The sequence below is a fragment of the Rhizophagus irregularis genome, chromosome 4 (assembly GCF_026210795.1).
Source record: "Rhizophagus irregularis chromosome 4, complete sequence".
Classification (NCBI taxonomy): Eukaryota; Fungi; Glomeromycota; class Glomeromycetes; order Glomerales; family Glomeraceae; genus Rhizophagus; species Rhizophagus irregularis.
In genome coordinates, this window is record NC_089432.1 from 862,977 (window position 1) to 877,672 (window position 14,696).

The 14,696-nt window shown below is 26.9% G+C and overlaps 5 protein-coding genes across 5 annotated transcripts; 1 reads left to right on the forward strand and 4 right to left on the reverse strand.

Annotated features, from left to right (window-relative positions):
* Window positions 1-2,307: 2,307 nt before the first annotated feature.
* On the reverse strand, window positions 2,308-2,613 carry OCT59_023558 (uncharacterized protein; the record flags this gene model as incomplete). Its single annotated transcript, XM_066134786.1, has 1 exon — window positions 2,308-2,613. The coding sequence occupies one exon, from the start codon at window positions 2,611-2,613 to the stop codon at window positions 2,308-2,310; it is 306 nt and encodes a 101-aa protein (XP_065990873.1).
* A 286-nt stretch (window positions 2,614-2,899) lies between these two features.
* Window positions 2,900-3,328, reverse strand: OCT59_023559 (uncharacterized protein; the record flags this gene model as incomplete). The annotated part of the gene is made up of 1 exon (XM_066134787.1): window positions 2,900-3,328. The coding sequence occupies one exon, from the start codon at window positions 3,326-3,328 to the stop codon at window positions 2,900-2,902; it is 429 nt and encodes a 142-aa protein (XP_065990874.1).
* A 621-nt stretch (window positions 3,329-3,949) lies between these two features.
* OCT59_023560 (uncharacterized protein) lies at window positions 3,950-4,933 on the reverse strand (the record flags this gene model as incomplete). Its single annotated transcript, XM_066134788.1, has 1 exon — window positions 3,950-4,933. The coding sequence occupies one exon, from the start codon at window positions 4,931-4,933 to the stop codon at window positions 3,950-3,952; it is 984 nt and encodes a 327-aa protein (XP_065990875.1).
* Window positions 4,934-8,379: 3,446 nt separating this feature from the next.
* On the forward strand, window positions 8,380-9,354 carry OCT59_023561 (uncharacterized protein; the record flags this gene model as incomplete). The annotated part of the gene is made up of 1 exon (XM_066134789.1): window positions 8,380-9,354. The coding sequence occupies one exon, from the start codon at window positions 8,380-8,382 to the stop codon at window positions 9,352-9,354; it is 975 nt and encodes a 324-aa protein (XP_065990876.1).
* Window positions 9,355-10,688: 1,334 nt separating this feature from the next.
* Window positions 10,689-11,471, reverse strand: OCT59_023562 (uncharacterized protein; the record flags this gene model as incomplete). Its single annotated transcript, XM_066134790.1, has 1 exon — window positions 10,689-11,471. The coding sequence occupies one exon, from the start codon at window positions 11,469-11,471 to the stop codon at window positions 10,689-10,691; it is 783 nt and encodes a 260-aa protein (XP_065990877.1).
* Between the last annotated feature and the right edge of the window lie 3,225 nt (window positions 11,472-14,696).

Genomic DNA, 14,696 nt, shown 5'->3' on the forward strand with positions numbered 1-14,696 from the left:
CAAAGGATGCGTACGCTTGGGTTTTGCAATGTACAATTGATGCAACAGGAATTATTCCAAAAGTATTCATAACAGATGCTGATCCTGGTATGGATCTAGCTATTCGGTTAAAATATTCATCCACATTTCCTATTCATTGTATCTGGCATATTGGACAGAATTTACCTTTACGTCTTAAGTCAAAGCTTGGTGGTTTATTTGACCAATTTAAAAAAGATTTTTATGAATGTAGGAATAGTTTGAAACAAGAAATATTTGAACATCGTTGGGCAAATTTACTTATTAACTATCCAAATGCTGCTAATTATCTTGAAAAGTTTCTTTATCCTTCTAAATGTTCTTTGGCTCGAGCATTTAGTGTCATGATTTTTACAATAGATATTCAAACAACATCACGTTGTGAATCTGTTAATGCCACATTTAAAAATCTCTTACAAAATTCAAATAATACACTTGTAGATATATTTTTTACTATTGAAGAGCGGTTAGAAGAAGAGTAAGATAATACTGATTATTTAAATTGGCAGAACTCTCTTACAACAATTCAATCCAGTACAATAGCTTCTAATGCTTTTACTGATGTAATTAACGAACTCAAGGATTTTACAACTCCTTCAATTCAAAAAATTCATAATAATGAAATGGAATTGGCATTTAGTTATGACGCTAGACCTTTGGATCAATCTTATATTAATAATGAAGATTCTCATGTATGATGTTAATTATTAAGTTCATTTATTTTTCAGATTGATATGTAACAAATTTTAACTCTTTTTTAGGATTTATTATTTGCTAATGATTTTATTGAAAAACAAGAAGTACGGCAACTTTCCTTTCAGCAACTTTTACTATCATGTGACCAGAAAGAAATTAAAAGTCTTTGGGGCGTTAGCTATTTAACCTCTTCCGATACACACCATTTAGTCATTTTATTAGATAATGGGATGTATAAATGTTCGTGTATGTCTCTGATTAATCGTGGTACTGTTTGTAGGCATTATTTCTGTGTAATGTTACGAACATCTCAAGCTCAATTCCATATTGGATTCCTTAATCCGCGGTGGTTTGTTGAAACTTCTCCAGATCTTAGGAGTCGTCCATTCTGTCCTGCTTCGAAGTTTAAAATGGATTTGGTTATTCCATATTTAGAATCTAATAATCCTCCTAATTTTCTTCATTCAATAAATGAAAATATTTTGAATAGAAATAATCCGTATGTCACTCTTAGTAAGCAAAAGTTATATTATATGAATATTAAAGGTTTGTCTAAACAAACAAGTTGTGTTGCTTGCAAAACTTGTGATGAATCTTTTGTTACATTACTTGAGGATTATATTACCAAGAAAAATCATGAAGCATTGGAGTTGGCGCAACTTGGATCATTAAACAATCGATCTCAAGATTTGATTAATTTAGAACCTGATCAGGAAAATGCTGAACAACTTGGAAATCCTATAATTTGGCGGCCTAAGGGAAGACCTCCGGGAGTTGCAAGGTACAAAAATCCTTTAGAGGAATCATCTAAACCTAACGAAGGTACCTGTAAAAGAAAAAATCAACAAAATAAATGTAGTTTGTGTAATAATGTTGGACATAATCGTACAACTTGTCCTTCAAATCCAAATGGAAAGAAAAGGAAAACATCATTGTAATTTAATGGCTCCCTTCGGTCGCCTGTTTGCATTTTAATAGTATTTTAATAGTATGAGCTTATCTTTGATACTTTTTCGGCATATAATTTAATTAATAGAAAAAATAATTTTTTTATGTAATAGAAGGGATGCGTACAGAAATACATATGCATTGTTTTATTTTTAGAAAATTTATTTAAATTTTTTTACCAGTGCGTAAAATATTCAAAAATCGAAAATTTTATATATAATATATGCACCCTACAATTTATGCAGGTGCGTAGAAAATAAAAACCTTATTTATTAACTCCATGTGATAAATTATAAACATCTGATATATCCATTTTTTTTGAATATTGGACGAATTTTACTATAGGAAAAATTTCATACAGCTATATTCTATAAAATTTGTAATAACACAATCTACAAAAAGTCATATTGAAAGGCTATAATAATTCATGGAGATTTGTTTCTCTATTCAATCTAATAATGGGCTAATCAGAAGAATTTTGGTATCCATTAGACCAGCTCAGAACTATAGAGCTATAAATAATTAATTGTTTTTAGTTAAAACCAAATGTGAAAAAAATTCTTTGTTTCTTATTATCAAATTTATTTAAATATAATGAACTTATTAATAATAGACTACCACATAACATTACATAATTAAAAATATTTAATTCAATTTTTCTAAAAGTTCTGCTAATTTTGCATGAGCATATCCATGTCCTTGTTCAGCAGATTTTTTATACCAATAAATTGCTTGGTTTATATCTTTTTCAGTATCACTTCCATATTCATACATCAGAGCAAGATTATATTGAGAAAAATCATTTCCCGAATTTGCCGCTTTTTGATATAATTCAAATGCTTTATGGTTATCAACGTCAGTTCCAACTCCATTTTTATAACAACATCCCAGACTATTCATTCCATTTATATTCCCTAAATCTGCTGCTTTTTGATATAACTCAAATGCCATTTTTTCATTAATAATAGTTCCATAACCACATTCAAAACACCACCCTAAGTTATTTATTCCATGTGAATTTCCTAAATCAGCTGCTTTATGATATAACTCAAATGCTTTTTGCTTGTTGACTTCAGTTCCAATTCCAATATCATAACAATACCCTAACCTATTTATTGCATTCGGGTTGTTTTTTTCTGCTAGCTTTTTAGATAATTCAAAAGCTTTATTTTGGTTATTTTCAATCCATTTTTCATGAATACACATATTAGCAAGATCTAATTGTGCTGCAATATTTTCAAATCTGCTGCCTTTTGATATAGTTCATATGCTTTATGCTTACTTTTATTGGTTGCAATTCCATAATAATTAAAATATCCAAGCAAAAAAATGGAATTGAATGATATTGGTTATTTAAAAGCCAGTTATAGATTTCTTGTAAAATAATTTTATGATTATTAATATAAGTAATAATATGATTTTTCCTTTCTTTAGCTGAACACCCTTTATTTAATTCATTTAAAGTGAGATTATTCAATTCATCAACCACGATGCTTAAATCTTCTTCATATATACTTTCATTAATATTTTGTATCGTAGGTTTTATTTCCTTTATTTCTATTTTATTAAAATTTTGAATAATTTGAGTTAATAGTCCAAATGATGAATTATATTTGTTTGATACATTCTCATTATTTGAATTATTGGAAACATTTATTTCAGTCATTGTGAATACAATTTTACTGTTAGGTAAAGCGAAAAAAAATTTCATGCATCAGCTTGCTTTGTATTTATATTGCTTATATTGTATACAGTAGTACTGTACTGTAGCACTATAATTAATTAGTTTAGTTACTGTGGATCAGCCTTTTGTTACATTTTTGTTATTTTGTGGCACCATAATCTATTAACGGCCATTTTTAATGATATAAATAATATTCCATTTGTCATTTAAACCAGCGTTCGGAAATGACTGGTCATTTGACCATTTAAAAATCATTTGTTATTATTCATAATAATTTGTCATTTAGTGATTGGCTAATATTTATCACAAAATAATCATGTGACTATAATTAAAAAAAATAATGAATGTAGTGTAGGCAAAAATTATAATGTTGGCCAAAATTACATTCAAATGACCAAGATCATTTGTCATTTGAACATTGAAATGACGTGTTATTTGTCATCTGTCATTTGAATCATTTGGTCATTTCAAGTCATTTGCCGAACACTGGTTTGAATCGTTTAATGTTTAACATTGAATTGTTAAAAAAAAAATCTTTATTTATTACCTAAGTACTTAAAATACATTTAAATATTTAAATATAAAGAATTTATTAATACCATATTACAAGATTAATAAAAGATCATTTAATTTTTTTTGTGCATAACTATGCCCTTGTTCAAGAGATTTCTTATACCAATAAATTGCTTTAGTTATATCTTTTTTAGTCTCAATTCCTTTTTCATATAACGAAGCAAGGTTAAATTGAGCATAATGATTTTCCAAATTTGCTGCCTTTTGATATAATTCAAATGCTTTTTTAATATCAATATCAGTTCCAACTCCATTTTCATAACAATATCCTAGGCTATTCATTCCGTTCGCATTTCCTAAGTCCGCTGCTTTTTGGTATAACTCAAATGCTTTTTTAATATCAATATCAGTTCCAACTCCATTTTCATAGCACGTCCCCATATTATCTATTCCATTCGAATTTCCTAAATATGCTGCTTTTTGATATAATTCAAATGCTTTTTGCTTGTTGACTTCAATTCCAATTCCACGATCATAACAAAATCCTAATCTATTCATTGCATTCGGATTACCTTTTTCTGTCAACTTTTTAGATAATTCAAAAGCTTTAGTATAATTTTGTTCACCACCTACTCCATTTATATACATAATAGCAAGATCCAATTGAGCCACAATATTTTCTAACTTTGTTGCAATTTGATATAATTTAGACGCTTTTTGTTTATTATTATCGGTTACAATACCATGATAATTAAAATATCCAAATAAATAAATGGAATTTGAATGATATTGATTATTTAAAAGCCAATTATAAATTTCTTGTAAAATTATATTATGTTCATTAATATAATTAAGAATACGTTTTTTTCTTACAATACTTTCATTTCCTTTATTTAAATCATTAAAAGTAAGATTAATCAATTCATCTACTACAATGCTTAAATCTTCTTCATATATATTTTCATTTATATTTTGAATTGTAGGTTTTATTTCATTTATATCTACTTTATCAAAATTTTGAATAATTTTATTTGACTCTTCATGTAAAGAAATATAAGTGTTTGATATATTCATATTATTTGAATTTTATGACTTTTTATGAATAACAATAACAATATTTCACTGCGTCTTTATTTATTTTAGTATACCGTAGTACAGTAGTACAGTCATACAGGACGGGTAGTGCAACAATAATTGGATTTGCAGATCAAATTTTCTGTCTGCAGTTAATGAAGTTAATGAACCAATAAATTCATTTATCGTTCAGCCTAATGAGTTCATGCAGATTTACAATAGACTATAACTATATTTTATTAAGCATAACAATAATACAGGGTTACACATAATTGACGTATGTATCCCGTCACAGGGCCTTTCATTGGTAATCATGATACTTCTCATCAAATAATATATATATTTTTAAGAGGATATTTAATAGTTTGTATTTTTTACAATAATAACTTATTTATTGAACAACGGAGTAATATGGTGACCACTAGAGCTAGCCAAAGTTAAGCATATTACGAAGCTTAGAGTACGGTAGTTCAGTAAAGATATCTTACCCAGTATCACCGACACTTTTTTCACCCCACGTGATTTTGTAATATTCATCACCGGCATCACACCCCATCGCGTTTTCACTGTTTATATTTATCTGAGGGACTTAGCCTCGCAAAATTATTTTTTCACGTCCCTTTAAATGTCACCGGTCACGTGGGGTGGAATTTTAATTATAAAAGTGTCGGTGATACTGGGTAAATAGTAAAGACACTTACCGCAAGTACCGATGTGGTTGATTTTGTGCACTTGTAATTTTTTACACTCTGGTGGATGGTTATCTTCTGTCCGGCACCCTAGTAGTTTTGAGTTAGATATAGATAATTTTTCTTTTTCATGTAATTTTAATTTTAATTTTTTTAGTTCTTCTTTTGCATTTGATAGCCCGTTTTAGACTCCAGGTTATGCTTGATTGTTCTATAGAATAATGGGCAAGACGACCCCTTCAGGCTCCTCCTGAGAGGTTGGGTAGAACACTAGCTTAGAATTTATTGATCTTTTAGACCATGTTTATTCCTATTTAGCGTTCGACCCCAGTCGAGTCTATATCTTAAAAATAAAATAAAAAAATAAAAAATAGTAAAGATGCGGCAGTCACATGATTGTTTGGCACAGAAATCAGATGATTATTGGCGCAGCAACGCACAGTGATCGACAAATTAGTACAAACACACAATTGTTTGCACGAAATGTTCAAGTGATGTAAATAAAATAATATTTATTAACTTGATTGGAAACAAACGTAGATAATGGAGGAAATGATAGATCAGTTTATAATGTTAATAGTTAAAGAAAAATGAATTATATTGATAAAATTCTTTAACATTAGGAACATTTATTTTTAGAAAAAAGGATCATTGCAAATTATAAGTCATAAATCAAAATATTTGTAAAATTTTATAAAAATGATGTAACTATATTAAAGAATTATAAGTGCCTTAGTTTAAAATGATTTAGTTCAGCCTTGGCCATCATGAAAAATAAAATTATTGTTAAAAGAGCTTTGCTCAATTATTAAAGAGTAATTATTGTTAATTAAAAATTATAAAGTTTAATAATGGAAAAATTCACTTATCGTCAATTGAAAATTGTAATGGGATAATAAAGTGGTTGTTTAATGAAAAAGTCCTTAGTAAACTGTGATAAACCAAGTACGATTAATGTCGTATTTGAAATGTACTGAGAGAGGGCAACTGGTCACTGGTTCATCAGGCTCTCAGTTACAATGGTATCAATTATAAGCAAACTTTATTTGCTAACATTATATTTTTAATAAACTTGCAATTTTATTCATTAATTATAAGTAAATCAATTTTATATTAATCTTTTACTCAATTATAATTAAAGATTGCTGAAGAAACGAACTAGAGGCTTGGCAAGTTGGCATAATGCTGAAAAGGTGAAACTTGGTGAAACCATGATGAACTCTTATTAAAATATTAGCAAACCTAATCAAATGTTAAAACTGCTGAAACTATATTAAACCTATATTAAAAACTTGATGGAATTAATCATAAAATTTCGGAGGGATATAATAATCATTGTAGAAATCAACTAAATTCACAGATGCATAAATTCCACCTTTAACATAATTGCACACATAAAAAGATATGATGATAGAAATCCAGGCATCACCAATTTTGTATGATTTTCATGAAGAACCAGTTTTCAACCTCTCTCAGCACATACCACTTCAATTAAACTTTAGTGCATACCTCTTCAAGATTTTTTATACCTTGAGAATATTAGAGAAGATTTTGAGTGTGACTTCCACTTTGAACCAGTGTGTTCACAGAGAGAAAATTCTTGCCCAAATACTGAATACAATTCCCTATCCAGATCAAACCACTATAAATTATTAATTTAGTAAATAAATCATATCAATAGTTGACAATGAAGACTTGTAAAGACTTATCGTGCCTATACCATGAACACTTAGTCCAAATGGTAACCAAGCATTATTGCCAACAATACAAAATTTTAAAATATTAACAAAACTTACAAAATAGCTGATCAAAACAAGAAAAATGTGTCTCTTTATAAAGATATCAACGTCTCATTCAGAATTAGGTCATTGGGGAATTTCTTTGGCAATAATTTCACATCTGGACAAATTATAACGGGAATAATTTATTACTAAATTATTGAACCTACATACGTATATCAACTTTTTATTTTCTAATAATTTTTTGAGGTTTAAGTATAGTTCTTTCGGGTTTAACTGCTTCACCAATCGTGCAAAGCTGATCATTATCAAGCTGGTAATCAAAGCATGTGTCAACAAATTTCAAATAAAAATTTGAAATAATTAATTCTATCATTCAACTTTTTAAATGTGAATCTTCATTATTGGAATAGTCATGCACAATATAACTAAATAACTACGTTACTCGAAATAAATTCCAGAATTATTGTAGGAAAAAGAAAAAAATTATTAATTGATTGTGTAAGTTGATTTAAGTGTATTTTGAAGTAATATTTTTGATCGGAATTAGTTGAATTTTGTGGTTATCATTTAATAGTTTTTTGGGATATGATTGGATTTAATAGTCAAGCATGAATTACAAGTTATAAAAAGACGATTTTTAATTACTTAATAATGTATTTTCAGAAAAGTATGAATGTCAACTATTGCAATTTATTTATAATGTAAATAAAAAGAACATCAATAAAACATTTTAAGGTAAATATGACATAAAAAAAAAATTTAGTAACTTTTAGTAGAAATGATCAACAATTGTCGAGTAAATTGTACGTCAGTAGACTGCGGTTGCGTAGAAAATTGATCTACGGTAGCGCAACAGTTAATTTGTTTAATAATTGTATTACGGTACTACCATAATAATATTTCAAAATAATAAATATAAAGGAGTAATCATTAAATTTCCCCTGCAGTGAAATTTTTTATTTTTTTTTATTGTCAAATAACACTAAAGTGAATTTTGCTAATAATTCAGATAAATATGTCAAATATTTATAATTCATCACATAAAGTATTAACTCAAATAATTCAGAATTTTGATAAATTAGATATGAAAGAAATAATACCAACAACTCAAAATATTAATAAAAGTATATTTGAAGAGGATTTAAGTATTATGATAGACGAATTGGTTAATATTAATTTTGATGATTTAAATAAAGGATATGATGATAATGTAAGAAAGCAACATCTTTTTGATTATATTTTTAATCATGGAATGATTTTACAAGAAATTTATAATTGGCTTTTAAATAATCAATATCATTCAAATTCCATTTATTTGCTTGGATATTTTAATTTTCATGGAATTGAAACAAATAATAATAAACAAAAAGCGTTTAAATTATATCAAGTTGCAGCAGAATTAGAAAATATTGTAGCTCAATTGGATCTTTCTGATATGTATATAAGTGGAAATGAAGTTGAAAAAAATTATGATAAAGCTTTTGAAATGTCGACAAAATTGGCAGAAAAAGGCAATCCAAATGCAATGAATAGGTTAGGATATTGTTACGATTTTGGAATCGGAATTGATACTAATGAACATAAAGCATTTGAATCATATCAAAAAGCAGCGGATTTAGGAAATACAAATGGAATAAATAATCTAGCATGGTGTTATGAAAATGGGCTTGGGACTAACGTTAATAAGGAAAGAGCATTTGAGTTATATCAAAAAGCAGCAGATTTGGGAAATGCAAATGGAATAAATAGTTTAGGATGTTGTTATGACGTTGGGTGTGGAACTAATATCAATAAGCAAAAAGCATTCGAACTATATGAAGAAGCAGCAAATTTGGGAAATGATTATGCTCAATATAATCTTGCATTGATATATGAGAAGGGAAATGAATTTAAGAAAGATATAGCCAAAGCAATTTATTGGTATAAAAAATCCGCTAAACAAGGACACGAATACGCTAAAAAACATTTGGACTTACTTTTAAATAAATAATCTACTTATCAAACTCAATTTTTTATTCAATTATTATACATATAATTAGGAGTTTGTTACGTCATTACATATATTAATTTAAATACAAATAAATAATTATTTAAAATGTATTCGTGTGAATATTCTTTAATCAAATATATCGATTTAATAATTTTTAATTTATAAGAAAACGTTTTTTTTTTTGTTATAATTTAAATTGTGCTAAGTAAACAAGTTACATACAATTACTTCTATATCTCATAGTCCGGCAATGTTGGCTATTAATAGTTCTTGACCGGTTAATAACCTTTGATATAGTAAATACACAAAAATTATTGTATTCAATGAGGATTTAGTAGAGGCATATAAAATGTAAAATAATATGTAATCGATCAGCCATTAACAACTGTCTTCGGAGAGATATTTCAGTTGGCTCTTTATTTGACTGAATTTGTATATAATGGCATTTATTATAAACTGATATAACTGATTAGTAATACTCTATTAACTATTCATAGAAGTAGTGGATGTAAGTAAGTTATTTAGTCATAAAATTAATTTGAAGAATTTACCAATTGTATTTATTAACCATTATTTTATCATGCACTATACCTAATAAATTCTAACAAATCCAATAATTTTTCTGTCATAATTTTTTATATACTTAATAAATATTAAATACTGTATTTTAATGGCAAATTGATAATTAGTGTACCTAGAAAGCAAGCCGTCTGGGCGCTTCGTGGCTAAGTGAGAAGCCCTAAATGAAAATTACCCAAAAAGTCATTTTCACACCACCAACTAATTGACTGTATATGTTCCACATCTAAGATTATAATTTTTTTTCATATATAAACAAAATACAAAACGATATACCATATTTCAAAAATATATCTCATTAATTTTGTTATCAATCGGAAATAATATGTAAGTTTGTTACTTAATTATTAAATGCTTGTATACTAATATTTTATTTTTGTCAAGAAAACAGAATTTTCATAAAAAAAGTAGGTACTTAGAACAATTTTAGAAAGACAGATTGAACGTTTCTCAAGATAAATTTTTGACTATTAATAATAGCCGCCTGAAATTTCTATAATTGTAACTAAACCCATTAGTATATATTTGATTTTAAGAACGGTCATTATTTAGGCCTTAGATTAATTTTTTTTTGGATATATATATCATAATATCGAAGAACATCAGAATTATATATTTGCATTACTTTCGTATTATCATAAGATATATATAAAGTATATTTCCAAATAGTTCAAATCGTATCACAATTTTGCACTAGGCTTTTTAGTTAATAATGTAAATGATGTAAAACATGAAACAAAAAGTGGATAAAAAACTCATTCATTCAATAGTTTTTTCAATTTGTTTTGAGCATCTACATCTCCTTGTTCCGCAGATTTTTTATACCAATAAATTGCTTGATCTATATTTTTTTCAGTTCCAGATCCCTTTTCATACATTAATGCAAGATTATATTGAGCTAAACCATTCCCTAAATCTGTTGCTTTCTTGTATAAACCAAATGCTGTCTCTAGATTAACATCAGTACCAATTCCTCCATCATAACAAAATCCTAAAAGATTTATTCCACATGAATATTCCTTTTCTGCTAATTTTTTAGATAATTTAAAAGCTTCTTCATAATCCTGATCATCACCATTAACATATATATTAGCAAGGTCAAATTGAGCTGCATTATTATCTAAATAAGCTGCTTTTTGATATAATTCTATTGCTTTAAGTATATTGGTGTTAATTCCAATTCCCTGATAATTAAAATATCCAAGTAAATAAATAGAATTTGTATCATTTTGATTATTTAAAAGCCATTTAAACATTTCTTGTAAATCTATCCCAAGATTTTCGATATACTCAATAATATGTTCCCTTATAACATATCCTTCTTTTCCTTCATTTACCTCCTTAAAATAACTATTGACCAATTCATTAATTGAAATATTCATATCTTCATCAAAAATATTTTTATGAATATATTGAATTGTAGGTTCTATTTCCTTAATATTGGTTTTACCAAAATTTTCAATAACTTGAGATAATTTTTTATGTAAAAAACTATTAATATTTGACGAGTTAACATTATTTGAATTTTTTTTCAACATTTCGGGTAGTAAGAAATAAAAAATTGTTTATTTTAATTTTTTTCTTTTTTTGCGTAATATTTATTTTTAGTGTATGGTAATACTGCAGTTGAATTTACCGCAGATCTTTGTTTTTGGTCCGCAGCGTAAAGTTTTTTATTGGTAACGTGATCTTAATTAGGGTAACTTCAATTACCATTTATATGATAACAAAATGTTTAACTCGAAGTTAATTTATTGTAATGTGGCTTGAAAACAAAAAAATCCTTACGCATAAACATTTTTTGTATGATTTTTTCTATTATTAATTCATTTTTAAAATTCTTTCTTTATAATTTTATATATAATTTCTAATTTTAAATTGATTGTTAGTTGACTTTTTAGAATTTATCTTACATTATTTTTCTTTGACATATTTCAAGTTTTTGATAAAGAATATTTGAAATGGAAAAATAAATTACATATTCTAAAATTATATTTTATTGAAAAACAATAAATCAGATTTTGAAATAAATCCAAATAATAAATTAGAGGAATTTTTGGATAAATTCAGTTTAAAGTTTATTGCAGCGAAACAATCATAAATTCCGTCATAACTTGTTTTACTTCCTTAATTAGACAGTTTATAATATTCTCATCATCAACAACTACTCAATCTTGGTAAAATGTTTTTCAGTTAATCTTTGGGTTATCTTTCAGGTATCTGAGTCAGAGTAACATGATAAACATTTTTGGATTAAATAAATATTGTGTCAAATTTTATTGGATTTGCGCAAAAAATATTGGAGATTGTGAGATTTACAAACCTTGCCATGTGATCATTTTTTTGTAATATAGGAATACAGTTCATCTCAGTAATCCCTGAAAGAAAAAAGAAAATAAGTAATGTTAAAAATATTACTAAAAAAAATAAACAAAAGATTATTTTCTACCTAAAAAAATCATTAATCTTTAATCTACACATTTAGTCCAAATTACTGTATTTTCGGTGACCTTTATCAGGAGTTCAGGATCAATCCCCAGAATTGATAAGCTTCGTATTAAAAATACTGGAATTTTTGAACAGATAATATTTTTTCCTTTTTTTTGTTTTTTAATAAGGCTTAATTTTTTATACATTTGAATTATGTCTATGTTTCTATATAACGCGGTGTTAAATTTTAAAATTGCATACTGTTTAATAAAAGTCCATTGATGATTCTTTGTCTACATTCCACTAATTTCTTATTAATGTCGTTGGGTTACTTCTATAGTCTTAGTTAGGCCATTGGTATTAATGTAATACGCCTAACTCCCAGAAACTATATATACAGTATATATATAATTAATATTCGTCAAATAAAATGACAGAACAGTTTATAATAAACTTTAATAAAGCGTTAAATCTACCTGGTTTTCTATATTTAACAAGATAAATTAAAAACGGCGTTAAATTTTCACTTTAGTAGTGAGTACTTTTTACTCATATTATAACATGGATATATTTTTATCTATGCGAATTTTAATTACCTGTTATTTCAATTCATTATTCTTTTTTTTCTTTTTGAACTTTATTTGTGCTTGCAAAAATATTTTCCCATTTTGTATTTCAGATGTGTCATTTTCCCAAGGTTCTTTATAATTATCAGTTATATATAATGGTGTTTTAATTACACATTCGATAAGCAATTTTAAATAAAATAAAAGATAAAAATTAAATTATTTCATACAAAAACATTTTCTTCTTTTTTTTTAAAAAAAAAAAGTCGGGGTCAAGAAAAAGCCAATGGCCGATCGCATCGTCCCAAAAACGATAATGTAAGGCTACGCCCGTGATAAACCACGTTGCCACCGCAGTCTTAACAAAATAGTCCTTTATTGATAATATAAATAAATACAATAATATGCTTGGTTCATCTTAACTATAAAATACACCTAAAAATAAAAAATAAAATTAAAATTAAAAATTTCCCAACTTCGTCCAAAATCATGGCTATTTATATTAAATAGCATTTCCTTAAATAGAACCTCTCTTTAAAGAAACAATTTTTTTATTTTCCATTTTCAAATCATTCAATTTTCAATTTTTCAATTTTTTGCCCTTAACAATCCTTTTTCTCAGAACCATATTTTCCGTCAAAAATATTATTTTTACAATTTCAAAATTATTACTTTACTTAAAATGTAAATACTCCGATCCTAGTTCCACTTGTTCCCTAGTTTAACGTCATCTCGGACGTTACATTTGTAACGTCATACAATTTTAAGCTACAATAATTTATACACTTATTTTAAATATAATACTGCGCCCCATAATTATTGAATTTACTAGTTGAGTCACGGCATTGCAATGATTAAGATCATAATTTCATTAACCGTATATCACGCGTTTCACGTTACACAATTCAATTTATTTATTTATACAGGAGGTTATTTAAAACGTCAAAGAAATATTTTTTAGTTATGTAGATACAAATTATATATATGGTTTATAAATTTATAAAATTTTATACTTATGAACAAATTTATATTGTATATTGGATATATATATAGTTATGGACATTTTATAAGAATGATCTTAATTTTTCGAGATTATAATTTGTCAAGATTGTGAGCGTTAGGTTTGTGTTATAACGAGATTCTGATCGTCAGGGTTTTGGACCCGCACCCTTTTAAATTTCGTACATGATTGACACTAACATATCTAAAAGTCGATCCTTTTTTTTATATTCCATCTATTTTCTGTAAAAGGCTCATATTTTCGGAATTAATAACCTTATATCACGGAATTTATCGAATTATTTTTATTTTCCGTGAATGAATCCGTGAAATGCTCATTTTACGAAGTTTTTACAGATACATAAATTCATTCTATTTTGAATTCTAATCGTTATTAACTTTTTTCCCTTTACTAACCAAAAATGAATATATACTAATAAAATAAACAGTATTACCAAATAATCTTTCCAAATGTAGGATGATATGATAGTGGTGCATGATAACCACTTGTTAATAGAAATGAGAATTTAGTATCATTTAGTATAGAATCATTGACAATACCTGAAAAAGTATAACGTAGTAGGTTTAACATTATTATTTTTTAAGAAGTAAATGTGGGAAACACGCTACATGCTTTCACAACAGCCTACCGCTGGCCGCTTGGTCATGTGTTCGTTCATAACTCCGCATAACTTTTCATAACTCTGGCAAAACCTGACAGGAAAATGTCCCGTCGGGAAGGGAAATCGTACCGTATCTGATCACTTT